General features: G+C 44.4%; 1 protein-coding gene across 1 annotated transcript in view; it reads left to right on the forward strand.

The window, feature by feature from the left end:
- Window positions 1–11,588, forward strand: part of LOC142301946 (C-type lectin lectoxin-Phi2-like) — a 50,796-nt gene extending 39,208 nt beyond the window's left edge. Inside the window, exons 7-8 of the mRNA XM_075343007.1 lie at window positions 9,275–9,387; window positions 11,348–11,588. Coding sequence (XP_075199122.1) covers window positions 9,275–9,387; window positions 11,348–11,480 — 246 coding nt within the window. The 3' untranslated portion in view covers window positions 11,481–11,588. The remainder of the gene's footprint in view (window positions 1–9,274; window positions 9,388–11,347) is intronic.
- Window positions 11,589–19,277: the final 7,689 nt, after the last annotated feature.

Consider the following 19,277-nt stretch of genomic DNA (forward strand, 5'->3'; position numbering starts at 1 on the left):
ACCCCGATAAGAGCCAGGCAGGTGATTGTCAAGTACCTTGATTATAAGCATAAGGAGGAAATATTGAGGGCCTTTAGAGAACGAAAGCGTCCACTACAATATCAAGGCAACAGACTGCTAATTTTTGGGGATTATTCAGCGGAAGTATCCAGAAGGAGAAAAGAATTTACCAAAATTTGCTCATTTCTGTACAACAAAAAAGTAAAGTGCCAGCTATTATACCCTGCTACACTGAAAGTTAGAAACCCCAATGGCTCGTTTGTATACTACAAGGACTACAAAGAAGCAGAAAACATTCTCATGGCAGAGCTCAACAAGACTAGGTCAGAAAGGCAAGAAAAAGGAGCTAGTGGAGAAGGGAATAATAGAAGAGGATCCCCCACAAGCTCAGGAAGAGATGTGGGACGTCTTGGGGGACAAAAGCAAGTCGAGACCAGGGAGGAAAGGAGGCCAAGCCCGGGTCGACAGCATAATTCTCGCCTGGAACACAGGAACCAACCCTTGGAGAGAAACCATGATACCTGAACTGGAACTCGCTCATTGTTTTTCCTTTTTTTGCCTGTTTTTTTTTTTTTTTTTTTTCTCTTCCCAAACAGGGAGAGGCGTTGAGGAGGATGCATTACGGAGAGAGGGTTGGGGAGGTGAGAGGAGGAGGGGGAAGGGAGAAAAGAGAGGAAAACATCCCAAAGTCTGGGTCCTCTTCCCCCCCCCTCTCTTTTTTTTTTTTTTTGTTCTTCTTCTTTCTTTCTCCATCTTCTCTCCCCTTGGTCTTTTTTTCTTTTTCTCCTTTGTCCAGGAACATCATCCAAATTCAAATGAAGTGGGCCTGTTCTGGGCGGACTGATGGCTACCTGGAGTCAGAGATAAGTAGGACTGGAGAATCTTGCTGAGGTTTTGACATACTGTGCTAATTTTTGCATAATTTTCAAAGGCTTATTCAAGTTAGTCCGGGGATAGAACATATATTTTTTGGGGGGTGATTAGGGAGCTACATATTTTGGCTAGGAATAGGGGAGCTCACCAACGTGGCGGGAAGTGCCGTGGATTTCTCGGAAGGGAAAATATGTTTTACAGTTACATGCTTTTTGTTGTATTTGTTATATTTGCAAGGTGGGGAAAGGGAGTGTCGATTTTGTGGTACCAACTGTGATTCTAGTGTCGAACATCTCGTCTTCCTTGATGCAGGGGCCCATAGGGGAGGGAGTAGTAAAAGCAGAATACACAGGTAAACATGATACAGATAACTACGTGGAATGTTAAAGGGCTGAGATCACCTAACAAACGAGCAATGATATTGAGACATCTGAAAAGACTAAAGACAGACATTGCCTTATTACAGGAAACCCACTTGGGGGGGAGGACTTTTTCCGCATGAAGAAACATTGGGTGGGCACCGTTTACGGGGCAGCGGCACAAGGTAGAAAAGCGGGCACTATGATCCTAATAAATAAACAATTCAGTCATGAGGTAGTGGCACATGAGGCAGACGACCATGGAAGGTGGCAGCACTTAACAATCGTTAGTCCAGCGGGTAAACTCAGTATTTATAATGTCTATGGCCAAAATTCACAACAAATCACATTTCATGATGACATAAAGGCCACCATATTAGCAGATGGGGAGGCTAACATTATAGTGGGAGGCGATTTTAACACCGTCCCAGACTCAGCTGAAGATAGGAGGAGGGGCGAGGAGGGGACAGCTAATGTGGGCAGGAGTTTAGACAATAGGGATGTAACATTAGAAGACGTAGGACTGAAAGACATCTGGAGACTAACTCACCCACATGACAGAGAGTATACACACTTCTCTCACCCTCATGATAGCTGGTCACGTATTGATCAGTTCTGGATCTCGCAAGACTTACTGAGTGGAACACAAGATTGTGTGATAGAGAATATGGTGATCTCTGATCATAGTCCGGTGAGATTGGGCATTAGAGAGAAATTCAGGAGAGGTACAGATATCATATGGAGATTCCCATCGTTCCTTCTCAGGCAAGATAATTTCCATAAGGTGCTACAGGAGTGGTGGGGAGAATTTGCAGAGGACAATAAGGAACATAGAGAGTCCCCAGTGATATTTTGGGAAACGGCAAAAGCGGTCCTAAGGGGCCGTCTGGTGGGGTACGCAGCCATGATCAAACGGAAAACCAATGAGAATTATAATTTCCATAGTGAAGCAGTACGGGTAGCATATACAAATTATGTGACAAATAGATCTCCCATGACAAAAGGCAGATGGCTGGAGGCAAAAGAGGGATTTGACGAATGGGCCAAAAAAAAGGAACAACTATTCTGGTCGCACAAGGAGGTTGACTTACATAGGTTTGGCAACAAGGCGGGAAGGATGTTGGCCAATTTGGAAAGGGGCAGCAGAAAGATGACGGTGATCTCTAAACTGAAAACAAAGGGGGGAGAGGTGACTACGGATCCTAAGGACATTAATAAACTGTTGGGAGATTACTATAGAAAACTATATGGGTCAGGGAATAACGACATGACTGATGAGGCAGAGTGGCTAAGACAAGCCCAAATGCCTAGCTTGACGGAGGAAGATTTGAGTGCCTTAAACGCAGATATCACAGTAGAGGAGGTGACGAGAACAATTGGGGAGCTTAACACCAACAAGGCACCGGGACCTGACGGTTTCAATAGTGAATTCTATAAGGCTCTGAAGGATCTGATCTCGCCGGATCTAACCTCAGTCTTTAATGCTTTCCTGGGAGGGGCGGAAATACCCAAAAATTCCAACATAGCATATATTAAATTACTCCCCAAGGGAACCAAGGACCTGGATGATCCCTCTAGTTATAGACCTATATCGCTCATAAATCAGGATTTAAAAATTATGTCCAAGATCATGGCTAATAGACTGGCCGAGATCTTACCTAGGATCATTACGAATCACCAGGTGGGGTTTATTAAGGGGAGAAATGCCGTTACCAATATCCGAAAGACAATTCTAGTGGTAGACGCGGTTAGACTGGGTCTCACTGAGGGAGGGGCTAGACCTGCCCTAGTTACACTTGACGCAGAAAAAGCGTTTGATAATGTAAATTGGGGGTGGTTAGACAGGGTAATGGAGGCCATAGGGATTGTAGGCAAGATGAGACTTTACATTAGAAACCTTTATGCCAACTCGGGAGCTAGGGTACACACTCCGGGCTTTCTATCAGACGTGTTCCCTTTGATGAAGGGAACAAGACAGGGCTGCCCATTATCTCCTCTTTTATTCAACCTGGCAATCGAGCCGTTGTCAAGAATACTACAGGGACAAAATAGCTTTAAAGGAATCAAGATAAGGGGTTCAGAAGTAAAGACAGCGCTTTTTGCTGATGACATCATACTTTATATGGGGGACCCCGGTGCGGATTTGCCACAGACTCTTGCCTTGATTGAAAAATTTGGCTCATTCTCCAGTTTCAAACTGAACAAAAAAAAATGCGAGATCATGTTCCTAAAGGGGCATCATGGGACAATGGGGGGACAAATAAGGGATGGCTGTCTATGTGGAATTCCTATAGCACAATCTTCAATTAAATACCTGGGAGTGCATATAGGAAGATCGGTGGAAACAATCTATAACTTGAATTATGGACCGCTAATCAGGAAAATTATAGTTCAATTAAAGGGATGGAAAGGTCTGCCACTTCCATTACTGGCAAGATGTCACCTGATAAAAATGATGAGCTTTCCTAGGCTGCTGTATCCCTTCCAGACAATCCCGCTATTGCTAAAACTAAAGGATGTGAATAAGCTCAACTCCGCGTATACAGAATTTCTGTGGAGGGGAAGGAAACCCCGAATAAAGCTGCGTACGCTGATGAAGTCAGCAGAGGAGGGAGGTCTAAACTTTCCAGATGTCCAAGGGTATAATCTTGTATGTATCATGAGGCATGTAATTGATTGGGTGAGAGGAACGAGTAGGCACTCAGATCATGCGATGGAAACTAAATATGCGTCACCGTGGGATCTGACGTCCATTCTGCACTCCCCACTATCCAGGGTTGAAGGGCACATAAGGAACTCAATTATATTCCGAGACACCATGCTAACATGGAAGTCGGTAAGGAAAAAACTGGGGCTCTCATGGAAAGTGTCCAAGTACTTGAACCCCTGGGCATTCCCAAATTTTCCCCTGGGACGAGAAAACAAGCTATTTACTAGATGGAAAGAGAGGGGAGTCAGGAGAATGATAGATGTTATGAATGTGGAGGACAGGAGGTGGATGACAGGTCGGGAAGTGTTGGATAAGTACAACCTTAATAGCTCACATGTCATCCAGTATGAACAATTGAAACATGGAATAATAGGAGACCTGGGTGTGGTTGGAAGAGAGCTGAACAGAAGTTCGATTGATGAGTTACTGGAATGTGATGTAACAATTATAAATGTCTCTAAAATTTATCGATCGCTAAGGGGGGTGCTTATCTCACGGGAGGATAGTCGGACTTTAAAAGCGTGGGGGAAACAATTGGGAAGGGAAGAAGTGGTGGATGATATACTGAGAGGATGGGTACAAGTGCGGAAACATATTACCAATGAGAGATGGAGAGACACTCAATTCAGAATTCTACATAGGGCCATTATAGGTTTCAACATACCAGGTAGGGATAGGTGGTGTCCTAAGTGTCAAAAAGAAAAAACGGATATGCTGCATGGGCTATGGGAATGTGAGACAATCGCTAGGTTCTGGAACCAAGTCAGACTATTTGCCCAGTCAACATGGGGAATTTTCAGCAAACTAGACTTAATGGTGTGGATTTTCCACTCCTTTGAGGGAGGAGTAGGAGGAGGACCGAGCACGCAGGAAAAGAGGAAATACGCAATAACGCATGACATAGCCATGATAGCTAAGCGTTGCATCTTAAAACACTGGATTCAAAGGGAGGGCCCATCCATAAAGGAGGTTGTGGGCGAACTACACAACCTTCTGAAGTGGGAAAAACTAGAAGCGGAGAGGGATAAAGATGGGTTGACAGCCAAGTTTTTTGTGAGATGGAGACATTTTATTGAAAGCCAATTCACACAGGGAGAAATAATTAACCTGATGGCACCTTTTGTTCACTCGGAGTGGTATATCCTGAGCGATATCCAGGACAGCCTGGGTAAACTGAGAATCACCTAGGAGGGGGCTCTGGCGGGAGGGGGAGACGAGACGGTTGGGAATACCAAGACACGCTAGCAAAATTGAAATCATTCAGGGACGACACAGAGATTTAACGAATTGTATTGCATATGTTATATTATATTTCATTACCTCTGTTTTGGTTTAATGTTACTGTATACTATCTTAAATCGAACAGCAACATGGAACTCCAAATTGGGGTATCACCCACCTCTATGTCACATTTTGTCAGACGAATGTTCTTCTTTTGCAATGATACTTGTTATGTTTTTACAAATTTGAAAAATCAATAAAAAACGTTTTGGAAAAAAAAAAAAAAAGGAGCAGCTAACATAGTTTTAGTGATTGTTCCATTAACACAGGTGTGGGTGTTGATGAGGACAGGGCTGGCGATCAATCAGTCATGATTAAGTAAGAATGACACCACTGGACACTTTAAAAGGAGGCTGGTGCTTGGTATTATTGTTTCTCTTCAGTTAACCATGGTTATCTCTAAAGAAACACGTGCAGCCATCATTGCTCTGCACAAAAATGGCCTAACAGGGAAGAGTATCGCAGCTACAAAGATTGCACCTCAGTCAACAATCTATCGCATCATCAAGAACTTCAAGGAGAGAGCTTCCATTGTTGCCAAAAAAGCTCCAGGGCGCCCAAGAAGGACCAGCAAACGCCAGGACCGTATCTTAAAACTGTTTCAGCTGCGGGATCGGACTACCAGCAGTGCCGAGCTAGCTCAGCAATGGCAGCAGGCTGGTGTGAGTGCTTCTGCACGCACTGTGAGGCGGAGACTGCTTGAGCAAGGCCTGGTTTCAAGGAGGGCAGCAAAGAAGCCACTTCTCTCCAGAAAAAACATCAGGGACCGACTGATATGCTGCAAAAGGTACAGGGAGTGGACTGCTGAGGACTGGGGTAAAGTCATTTTCTCAGATGAATCCCCTTTTCGATTGTTTGGGACATCTGGAAAACAGCTTATTAGGAGAAGAAGAGGTGAGCGCTACCACCCGTCTTGTCTCATGCCAACTGTTAAGCATCCTGAAACGATTCATGTGTGGGGTTGCTTCTCAGCCAAGGGAATCGGCTCACTCACAGTCTTGCCTAAAAACACAGCCATGAATAAAGAATGGTACCAGAATGTCCTCCAAGAGCAACTTGTCCCAACTGTCCAAGAGCAGTTTGGCGCCCAACAATGCCTTTTCCAGCATGATGGAGCACCTTGCCATAAAGCAAAGGTGATCACTAAATGGCTCATGGAACAAAACATAGAGATTTTGGGTCCATGGCCTGGAAACTCCCCAGATCTTAATCAAATGGAGAACTTGTGGGCAATCATCAAGAGACGGGTGGACAAACAAAAACCAACAAATTCTGGCAAAATGCAAGCATTGCTTATGCAAGAATGGACAGCTATCAGTCAGGATTTGGTCCAGAAATTGATTGAGAGCATGCCAGGGAGAATTGCAGAGGTCCTGAAGAAGAAGGTTCAACACTGCAAATATTGACTTGCTGCATTAACTCATTTTAACGGTCAATATAACCTTTTGGTCTCATAATATGATTGCAATTATATTTCTGTATGTGATGTAAACATCAGACAAACACAATTAAAAACCAGAGGGCAACAGATCATGTGAAAATATAATTTTGGTGTCATTCTCAAAACTTTTGACCATGACTGTACAAAACAATAAAAATCCTCACCCTGTTAACCCACAAGCTCCCGCCCTAACAAGGGCAGTCCACAACTGTCCCTGCAGCCATGACCCTTAAGGGTACTTTACACGCTGCAACATCGCTAACGATATATCGTTGGATCACGATGTTTGTGCCGTACATCCGGCGTCGTTAGCGACATCGCAGCGTGTGACGCCTAGGAGCGACGGTCAATGATCGCAAAAACGGCAAAAATCGTTGATCTTTGACACGTCGCTCCTAATCATAATGTCGGTGTTTCATTCAGCAGGTTGTTCGTCATTCCTGCGGCACCAGACATCGCTGTGTGTGACACCGTAGGAACGATGAACATCATCATACCTGCATCCACCGGAAAGGAGGAAGGAAGGAGGTGGGCGGCATGTTCCGGCCGCTCATCTCCTCCCCTCCTCTTCTATTGGGCGGCCGTTTTGTGACGCCGCTGTGACGTCGCAGTGACGCCGAACGCACCTACCCCTTGAAGGAGGGATTTTTCGGTGGTCACAGCGACGTCACTGAACAGGTATGTGCGTGTGACGCTGCCATAGCGATATTGTTTGCTACGGCAGCGATCACCACATGTCATACGAATGACGGGGCGGGTGCTATCGCTCGCAACATCGCTAGCAATCAGTAGCGATGTCGCAGCGTGTAAAGCACCCTTTATATAATGCATATGTACCGCCCTCGTGTCAGCAGCCAGGCTGCTCGGATCAGGATCCGCGGTGTCTCGAGGGGCGTCCGGACCCGGGGATCTCGCGGCCACTCGAATAGAAAAAGGGGGTATTTACAGGGGGTATTGTATGGAATAGTTTGTGACGCCACCCATGGTGTGTGATAAGGTGGAGTACCACCGCTGCGGCTGGGAGTACCCGGGGGCGATGGAGTGGGCAGCCAGGTGTTTAACCCCTCCACGGGTTGCGGGGATGGCCCAAGGCTCGGTGATGATGACAGGGAGATGCCGTTGGGGAATTATGGGTCACTTGCGTACTCACTCAGTCCAATAACGCTGACACCGACAACTGTAGTAAACCAAAGTTCTGGACACCGCTGCCACTGAGGGGGAGCATGCCTGGGTCCTGTTGCCGTTGGTGTTGCCTGTGGATCTGTGACCTTTCCCTTGGCACCTTGTTTTTCTCTGGTTGGTCCCTGTAGCCTGAAACTAGTCGGGTCCTGCTCCCCAGTATGGCTAACTGGGGCAGCTTGCTCTCAGGGTTCACGCTTGGAATTTCTTGGACCATATTGTGGAAAGTCCTATCCCTCTCGTTGCGCTAGTACCCCGATTTTGGAGTGGGTGGAGAGCGGATCTTGAAGGCTCCGTTCTCGTTGGGTAAATTGTCAGGTTGCCTGAAGCTACTCCCTGACCTAGGGTCCACGTGCCCCGTCGTGCTCTGGTCACAGCCCGGTGATGGTACAAGGCCGCTGGCTGTCCTCCACGACAATGCCGTGCCCCTTGTCACGATCCCCTGCGACCGGGGGTCCAGCTCCTACCAGGCCCAGATCAACGTCTGCTACCTAGTACTTCACGGAGCCCAGCTCCTGACCTCCTCTCACTTCCACCTCCAACTTCAACTGAACTACTCATGACACTCCTGACCTCCCCTTAACCAACCCCCCAAGTAGGCGACCCTATTCCACTCAGGCTGTCCAATGGTGTGTCTGGTGGGTGTGGTGCAGAGTGTTCCTAGGATTTTGATTCGCTGGTCTTTGGCAACACCATTTGGTTAGGGACCCATAACCAAGGAAGAGGTGGATATTGCACAGAAGGGCAGATTGCACAATACCATGTGACGACCTGATAGGCCAGGGCGTCACACATGCATATCTCCTGACGCATTTCCTCCTTTCTCATGAGATTCAACAGGGGAAGCAAATTATGCAAAGAGCTAAGAGCCTAACCTCAGATGGCCAGTCTGGCCAATATTCCATGGGTCAGACGCTGAGTCATCACATTCCTCCCCCTTAAAGGGGTTTTCCCACGAACAAAATTAATTTCAAAGTTGATTTTAATCAATAGATCTTGGAACTGGCAACACAAACCCGATTTTTTTTTTTTTTTTTTGCAAGCGTATCAATTTTTTTTTCACCACTTAAATAAAAAAAACTATGCAATTTCTTACCACACAATAAATATCATAGAAAGAAAACCAAAAAATTAATCAATAGTAGAATTGATATTTTTTACCACTTCAGTCCATTTGTAATATTTTTTTTGTTCCTCTTTTCCAGAACATTTTATGATAAATATAAATGTTGTCATTAAAAACTGCACCCCCCAAAAAAAACTATGACTCTTGGAAGAAATCAGGAAAAAAAAAAACTAATGTGCAAAACTGAAAACTTGCCTGGTCCTGAAAGGGATAATAATGAAATAAACTGGAAATGTAGTTCCTTAAATGATGACAGAAACCAAAACCAAATTCATCTTCACATATTTAATGACGTTCGGTTGTAGGATTCTTTGAATACTGTTTTTGAAAGCTCCATTGGTTACTGGATAGGACTGAGACGAGACGCAAGGGATCTTCACATTTGGAAATGGATAGATGGAACAGAAGTGACCTTCACGTGAGTACAGCTACTGCATCTACCTCTGATAGATCGTTATCTCACAATTATATCTATTTTCCATAAATTTCATATCTATCAATCTAGTTTCTTTCTTTTTTTTTATTTGATATTTATCTGCCTATTATATATCTACTAGCTGTAGCACCCGGCATTGCCCAAGATAGTAACTGTCTCTCTGTCTATCTCCTAGTCTCTGTCTGTCTGCCACTATGTCTCTCTCTCCCTGTCTATCTGTCTGTCTCTTTCCCTGTCTATCTCTTTCTCTGTCTGTCACTGTCTCTCTCTTTCCCTGTCTTCCTCAGTCTGTCTCTTTCCTTGTCTGTCTCTTTCACTGTCTTTCCCTATTTTCCTCTTTTCCTGTCTGTCCCTGTCTGTCTCTTTCCCTGTCTGTCTCTTTTCCTCTGTCTGTCTGTGTCTGTCTGTGCCTGTCTGTCCCTGTCTGACTCTCTCTTTCCTGGCTGCAATGTGGCACACCAACATTCTTCTGAAGTTCTGGCTGTACTGTGGCTCCCAGCTCCATTGACTTTAATGGAGGCAGCTTTTTGGGCAAATAACTGTGGGTTAAATTTTCCTGAGTCAAATGGGGTGTCTGTGCAAAATTTTGTGATTATACATGCGACAGTGCGGATTCCTTTAGCGGACACACATACACACACACACACACACACACACACACACATACACTCAGCTTTATATATTAGATCTATCTAACTTATATCTATTTATCTATCTATCTACCTATAACAATCTATTTCTATGTATCTTCCAATACTATCATATCTGTTTCAGTATCTATTATATTTCATATTTCTTTATATGAACTGTATATATCTGTTTCGTATCCATCTATTTTTTTCTATGTCTTTATTTTCCCAGAAAGATTAAAGGGTTATTCCTGACTCTAAGATCCTATCCCAATAGTTAGTAGGTATAATAATAATATTAGCAAATATCTCCAATTAGAAATGTAGTATAGTTCTCCTGATTAGCTACTGTATGTCTCTTACCTCATGTGCAGGGCATTACTGTAGCGTAGGCATCCATGGTCACTACCACTAGCCACTAACTAACTACAAGTGCATCTCAATAAATTAGAATATCATCAAAAAGAGAATTTATTTTGGTTATTCAATACAAAAAGGGAAACACATATTATATAGAGTCATCACACACAGAGGGATCTATTTCTATATATTATATAGAGTCATTACACATAGAGGGATCTATTCCTATATATTATATAGCATCATTACACAGAGGGATCTATTCCTATATATTATATAAAGTCATTACACACAGAGGAATCTATTCCTATATATTATATAGAGTCCTTACAAATAGAGGGATCTATTCCTATATATTATATAGAGTCATTACACAGAGGGATCTATTCCGATATACTATATAGAGTCATTACACACAGAGGGATCTCTTTCTATATATTATATAGAGTCATTACACACAGTGATCTATTCCTATATATTATATAGAGCCATTACACACAGAGTGATCTATTCCTATATATTATATAGAGCCATTACACACAGAGTGATCTATCTCTATATATTATATAGAGTCATTACACACAGAGGGATCTATTTCTATATATTATATAGTTATTACACACCGGGGGAATCTATTCCTATAAACGCACCAAAACGCATGCTTTTTTGGTGCATTTTTTGGTCAGAAGGTGCAGATTTGCTGCAGAAAATTTCTGCAGCAAATCTGCAGCGTACGCACACAGCCTTACGAGCAGAACTTTTTGTTCTATTTAAAAAGTAAATAAACAAATGGAACCCAAACAGACGAGAGAGAAATGAATGGGGCACCTCTGCTTCAATTGGTAACAGAAATGTACAAGATACTGATTCTAAATATCTGTTCTAAACGGAATGTGAAGTGTGAACAAGGTCATAAAGATAGAAAGTTTTTATTTTTTTTCATTTATTTGTAGAAACTGGGGAGTGAATGAGCCCAACTATTTAGGCAGGGATGAACGCTGCGGAGAAGTCACATCAAGAGCCTGGAATGATGTAAACTGTGGTTACAAACAGCGATATCTCTGTGAAAAAAATCGATTATGCTAAGTTGTACAAAAATCAAGTATGTTCCTATTGCTATAACTGATCATTATGCTCTTGTGACTTCTTAGGAAAAGTTTGAACCTTTCAGGGGAACTCATAGACACTTTTGTGAATAAAGGATATTTAGCAAAATCATCAATTTGTGTCTCCCATTCTTTTACTAAAAAAAAAAAAAAAAGAAAAAAAGGGCACCCCCGACTGGTGATGGATACTATCTAAGTTTAATGACAGAACTTCTTGAAAGGAATGTATCACTTATCCTATTTTTTAACAATTAAAAATATTGTGAAAAATATTCTTGTTTATTAACCTGTTTCTAATAATTATTTCTATAGCACCAACACATTCCGCAGCACTTTACAATTAAGCAGGGACATGTACAGACAATGAACACAATACTTAGTGTTGCGGGAGACCTGTAGGGGGTCTTCAGGGTCATAGAGGAGAATTCCAAATCAAATCTGCGCAGATGTATGTATGAGGAAGAATGACTACACAGAGACGTGTCTCTATCCGAGAGAAGCGCAATGCACTTCTAACCCTTATATTATAAAACACACACAGTTATTCAGTTCAACATTGCCCTTGATTGGTTAGAGATAAACGATAAGGCTATGTAGTACGTCATCAGCCTGCTACTGGCTTTCTAATACCAGTTTGAACCAGCTACTGAATACTTGCATTGTTCAGCCTAGGATAATTTGTTTCAATAACATATTCCAAAGGCGCATCCTAGTATGCACATCAGCATCTGAGCAATAATCATACAAACACAGATGATCTTACTATATTGGACAATTGATTCATAGCTAGGCCCTCACAGTCGCCCCTTTATAAGATTATTTGCCTACCTTCATTTTAAATCTAGGGGTTTCCCAGGGATCTATACGTCCCACGCTACAATATATAGGTACGTGCTAGTCACGCTCTCGGGCCTTATACTCGTCTGGGACCCCCCTTGGGACTCCAATTACATCTATATATATATATGTGGGGGTCTTCCGATAGGTCATTATTTGGCACAGCTCTACGGGCTCTGGCTCCACCCTTGGATACCTATTTTATCTGTTTGAGGGTAACTCCATGATTTACAGGGGCTATTAGTATCGGCATTAACACTTTCATTAAGGCACATTGTCCTGACCAAGGAAAATTGAGTCTAGATCTTGTCTTGAGGTCAGCACATAACCAAAAAAAAATATGCTACAGATTGTCTGTGGTTCTTTTTCGGATGTTAAACCAGAAGGAGGATGCTTAAGGGTGCTTTACACACTGCGACATTGCTATCTATAGCTGCCCATGGCGCACAACCTCGTTAGGCCCCGTCACATGTACTTACCTGCCTAGCGACGTCGCTGTTGCCAGTGAACTGCCTCCTTTCTAAGGGGGCAGTTCGTTCGGCGTCACAGCGGCGTCACTAAGCGACCGCCCAATAGAAGCGGAGGGGCGGAGATGAGTGGCCGGAACATGCCGCCCACCTCCTTCCTTCCACATTGCCAGTGGACGCAGGTAAGGAGATGTTCGTCGTTCCTGCGGTATCACACGTAGCGATGTGTGGTGCCGCAGGAACGACGAACAACCAGCGGCATGCTCCACCAACGACATTATGAAAAGGATCGACGTGTCAACGATCAACGATTTTTAACGTTTTTGCAATCGATCGTCGCTCCTAGCTGTCACACGCTGCGATGTCGCTAACGACCCCGGATCTGCGTCACAAACGACGTGACCCCGACGATATATCATTAGCGATGTCGCAGCGTGTAAAGCACCCTTTAGTCGGTGCTAGTCCATCCAGGTCCAACTCGTGAACCTTGGTGATCTGCTCTTGATAAAGAGCCAAGCGTGATGAGGCTTCATGTGAACAGTTTGTGGTGCTGACTCAGAGAAGCCTTTTGAGATAACGGGTGGAATGGCAGCCGCTCTCTGCTTCAGTTGTTTCAGGTTCATCGGTTTCTGAGGCAAGACATTAACTCGCGTGTCACTGCCAGTGCTCAGCAGACTAGGCCGGGGAGACATCAGCTTGGTGTGATGGGCTCTTCCAAAACTTTTCCCGGGATTAGAGGGTTTACAGCTGGCATTTTGCATTAAGGAAAATAACTGAATATATTCATATATGAGTTAGGAAACAAAATGATTCATAAAGATGTTAGGCTACATCAACTAAACCACATATTTGGGTCTGTGAAATGGCTGAATTAAGTATTTCAGGTTACTCAATTCGTACCCTCAACAGTCCTCCCTAAAGACTCACTTCTGCCATTTCCGAATACTAAGGGTACTGTGTTCCCTTAGGAAGAGAGGAAGAAAGATATGTTGGGAAAACTGACTGAACGTCGAGGCATGGGCGGAGAGGGGAAACTGTTTTCTTCACCGGTTTGAGACCAAGGACTACTAGGCGAGTCCTTACCCTTTGTAGTTGGACTTTCCCATGTTTCAAGGCTCTCTAAGTCATCTCTTCTAACTGTTTTGGCAATGATGGTCTGAGACTGTACAGGTCTTTTGAAAATGATAAATACAAGCAAGATGCTCAGTGCAGCTCCGGTGGGTCGACCATTCTGCAATGCGAGGAATAAATCCATGTTGTCCTGCCATTTAGCTTCATTGAAATCTCTGTGGTTGGGAGAAGCTGGATCAGCTCATCTAGTCTTGACTCATGGCTCTTTATTGCTTGTCCTTTTATGATCAATCAGTCCCATGACTGAAGACTATATGCTAGTAGCTCTGATTTAGGATCTGGAATTGGAGAATACACCTGTTTATTACACTATTTAATCAATCATATAAAAATTGTACATGCCTCTGCTAAACCAAAAAACATCCCACAAATAGACCTGTTCATTACTAAAAGGACACAAAACACGCATTTGGTTCATGACATGCCAGTCTCCACCTTTCCATAAAATATACACCTTTTTTTCCCTCTGTAAACACAATTCCCACATACCACCTTCATCATGTAATCTCCAGCAATAACGTCGTTTTCTGCACTGGAATGCCTCTGACCAAACCTGGAAAGAAATTTACACAACACGCACAAACTTGCATAAAACCTGCCCATGATATACATCTATAATTAGTCTGCAGTCTCTGAAATAGGTAGAGCAGGTGCAGGGTGTGTTTCTGAGGACTCTTTACAGTTTTTCTCACATTGTTTTAAGGACATGTTTTACAAGACTGGGTGAGTCTACCCACCTGAGTACTGAACCCTGGTGTCACCAAAGCACACACTGATAACTGTCTTTCACAGATGTTAGTCCATAGGTTACCTGAGCCATCAATGAGAATAGAGCTCATGGCAGAGAAAGCTTACCGCCCTTTATCCACAGACCTTCCTCAGTCAGCTGGCTCACTGCATCTCACACTCCATTCCTTGTTGAATCGCTTGTTCCTATAGGGATTTAAGAACACAAGGAGTGACAAATGTCATGGACATGACAGGTGCCACCGAGGTATGGTACCGGTCTGCATTGGTAAAGGACTCCCCAACTCTAGGCCCGCTCACTGCTTCTTTGTCAGCTCCACCTGTGCGGGAATGTCTTCTGGTTCAGTCAGCTCAGATCTAGACTTTATCTTCAGCATACCTAGCTCATTTGACAACAGGAAAGATCTACAACCTACATACAAATTTGACCATCTTACCCACCTCTGTTCTACCCAGCCAAAAAAGATATCAATACATCACTGCCTCCTGTACCGATAGGAGGGGAGGGAGTGGTTCAAATTTTGATTACCTCATGTTGTGTAAACCGTAGCATATCCAGTGCAGAATCGACCAACATCTTGTTCCATCTATGAAAACAAAAACTAAAAATATACATTAGATCATTCTTATAACAGACATGTTTCATAGTAGTCCAGTAAATATGACTGTTGCGAGGGAAGAGCCAGCTTCAGAGTTTGTATAACATGTCTGCTGCGCCCTCTACTGCTGGAGAAATATAATAGATTTCTTCCCCTTTTTTTTGTTCTGAGTACCAATTTAGCAAAATTCACAGTTTTATACTGTTACTCTTTAAAAGAAAATTAAGACAGCAGACAATAAATTACTATCAAATGCAATCAAAACAAACACTGGATATAACCCATGTCTCTGCAACAATATACACTGCTGGGTAATTTTGAGACCTTACGATAGATAACACGGTTCGTATATACTGTATTCATGTATTTGTGTATACTAATATCCATGAAAGAAAGGAAAACCAAAATATTAATAAAATACTGGCAGTCTGTATGCAAAAACACAAAATAAAAAAATCACTATAAAAACAAAAAAAATAATTCGTATAGCTCAAGAAATCTTATTTCCCCTGCAAAATTAATTTAATTATCCAGGTATTAGCAGGAAAATAAAAACCAACCCACTACTAATTTTATTTGTGAAATCCTGAACTCTAAGGGGTACTTTGCACTTTGCGACATTGCTACTGCGATATCGTCGGGGTCAAATCGAAAGTGACGCACATCCGGCGCCAGTAACGATGTCGAAACGTGTAAAGCCTAGATGCGCCGATTTATGATCGCAAAAGCGTTGTAAATCGGCGATCTGTGTAGTGTCGGACATTTTCATAATGTCGGGACAACCGCTGTTACGATGTTGTTCCTCGTTCCTGCGACAGCACACATCACTGTGTGTGAAGCCGCAGGTGCGAGGAACATCTCCTTACCTGCGTCCCGCCGGCTATGCGGAAGGAAGGAGGTGGGCGGGATGTTTACGTCCCGCTCATCTCCGCCCCTCCGCTTCTATTGGCTGCCTGCCGTGTAACGTCGCTATGACGCCGCACGACCCGTAAAGAGGTGGGTTGCCGGCCAGAGCGACGTCGCAGGGCAGGTAAGTGCATGTGAAGCTGCCGTAGTGATAATGTTCGCTACGGCAGCTATCACCAGATATTTCATGTGCAATGGGGGAGGGTACTATCACGCTCGGCATCGCTAGCATCGGCTAGCGATGTCGCAGCATGCAAAGTACCCCTAAGGGTTAAACAAAGCTTGCTTCACCAGTTGGAAGGGGCCACATGCAACTCATCAGTACAGAGTGAGACACAAACAGCTTTGTAAATTTTACTCTCCATAATTCACATCTCTGTAGGATCTATATTTTTTTTTATTTTATTTGGAACTCCTCATGAGCTGCCTAGCCCCCACCTTTCCAGCTATTGGGGCAGTGATGCCTGTCTTTGCTCCATTCTTCACATATATTTTTTCTTTTTCCTACCCTTCTACTGACTAGAGTGACAGCGCTTTCGGCACAGACTGTCACTCCCACTCCTCGCTGCGGGCAGCTGCCCCCTCCTTCTCACTCCTCACTCTATTAACATTGTAAGATCATTTGCCGAGCCAGTCATCTAGCATAATGTAGGTTTGAATTAGCCGGGTTAACATACACCCGTCTCTGTGTCAATAAATCTCCCGTACCTATCCTGAACAAAACCTGAGCCCTCTCTGGCATAGTGAGTATCTGGGCATATCATGAACTGAAAACCTCTGGACAGGTCCGGGATCATTCGGAATGGGGTTCACTATATGTCATAGAGGGAGAAAGGGAATACGGGGACAGGGAATTGGCAACCAAGGGGAGAAAATCCAGAGGCGGGGAGCATGGCGTCAGAATGGTTGGTGGGGAGAGGGACGGAATTACAGGTGCGGGAGGGGCCATGGGCAAAGGTGGGGGCGGCAGCTTCTGAATCTGCTCAACTGTTCTCTGTTGTATGGGAGGTACATAGTGACCTCCATCTGTGTTCAGGACAGGGAAAATAGGTGCGGACTTATGGCTGTGGCTCGGATCTGGGCAGTGAACTGCACAGTTATTACAAGCATCTCTCCAGCCCGGGTTTTGATAACCACACCGGTAACAGATCCAACTTACTGGGTCATATGGGGGTGGCTGCTCAGTTGGGACCAGTTGGGGATAGATAAAAGCCGGAACCGGAGTGGGCTGTACTGAAGGATCTAGAGAATCTTGGCCAGTGGGCGGGACAGCAACATCCATGAGCAGCTCCAGGACAGGGGGAATAGAATGGGGATCAGGTTGTGGGGTAACAATAAAACAACCTGCCGGAGTACCCTCAGATCTGTCTTCAGACTTGGGTAACATATAGTAAAACACAACATGTCCCTCCGAGTCTTCATCCTCTAATTCCACGCATCCTTTCGGATAGCAATGTCTGCGCTACTTTGCTAAACAACTCAACATCATCCAACAACCTTCTGTCTTTCAACTTGCCCATTTTTGCTTTCAGTGCTGCTGCTCACTGAGACGGCTGTCGCCGACCTCCTTTCAGTAATCCTAACACTTTGAAAATCTCCAGGGCATGATGCACAGCTCTCGTTCCCTCTCTCTGTTACTTAAGGTGGCTTTACACGCTACGATATTGCTAAAGTGATCTCGTTGGGGTCACGGAATTTGTGACGCACATCCGGCCGCGTTAGCGTTGTCGTTGTGTGTGACACCTATGAGCGATTTTGAATCGTCGCAAAAATGTTCAAAATCGCTCATCGGTGACATGCCCCCCTCTTCCCAATTATTGTTGCTGCTGCAGTAATGATGTAGTTCACCATTCCTGCGGCAACACACATCGCTACGTATGACACCGCTGAAACGAAGAACCTCACCTTACCTGCGGCTGCCTGCAATGAGGAAGGAAGGAGGTGGGCAGGATGTTATGTCCCGCTCATCTCCGCCCCTCTGCTTCTATTGGGCGGCCGCTTAGGGACGTCGCTGTGACGCCGAACGAACCGCCCCATTAGAAAGGAGGCGGTTCGCCGGTCACAGCGACGTCGCTAGGCAGGTAAGTAGTGTGACAGGTGCGGGCGATGTTGTGCGCCACGGGCAGCGATTTGCCCGTGTCGCACAACCGATGGGGGCAGGTACCCACGCTAGCGATATCGGTAACGATATCGCAGCATGTATAGCAGCCTTAACTCCAACACATTCTGTGAATCCTCAGGCTTCTCAACTTCCTTTCTTCCCCATCTGAACATCATTGCTATCTTGGTGGTGATCAGATTACACTAATTTATGACTATATAGTGCGCGCTACAGTCCGGCCGGCACTGAACGCTCCACCCTATACTAGCTGCTCCGTCAGCTACTATAGAAACAAGGGTGTCCTGTGAGAGGAGGAGGACATACAAAAATGCTTTAAGATCCCAACAAGAATGTCCATACAAAAATGCAGTATATTACCAACAGGAATGTCCCGCCCTCCGAACTTGATCAGCTGCACCAATTTGTTGTCTCAATCCCTATCTTCGATCATGGGTATGTATCCCATGAAAGGAGGACGTACAAAAATATTATATACACATACAAGAATGTCCCGGCCTCCGGACTTGGTCAGCTGTACCAATTTAATGTCCTAATCCCTATCTTCGATCACGGGTATGCATCCCATGAAAGGAGGACGTACAAAAAAAAATTATATACACATACAAGAATGTCCTGGCCTCCGGACTTGGTCAGCTGTACCAATTTAATGTCCTAATCCCTATCTTCGGTCACAGGTAAGCCCCCCCCCCCCGCGTCTTCTATTACAGACCGGGTCAGTCTAAATAGCCATATCCAGCCACCACCATCTTCCCTACCCTAACATCCATCCTCTGGATCCCATGTGACACTACCGATCCACACCTCAGGGTTGGGATCGTGCTATCGGACCCCAGTGGGCACAACCCCTGAGTCACAATCAGGTACCTTTAACACCAATAAGGACACACAGCCCGTTGTCCCCTCATCTCCTCATCTCCAAGAACAACCGCATCAGTAGTGAATACACAATATGTAACGCTTACTGGGGT

This window comes from Anomaloglossus baeobatrachus, chromosome 4 (assembly GCF_048569485.1).
Source record: "Anomaloglossus baeobatrachus isolate aAnoBae1 chromosome 4, aAnoBae1.hap1, whole genome shotgun sequence".
NCBI classification, from domain to species: Eukaryota; Metazoa; Chordata; class Amphibia; order Anura; family Aromobatidae; genus Anomaloglossus; species Anomaloglossus baeobatrachus.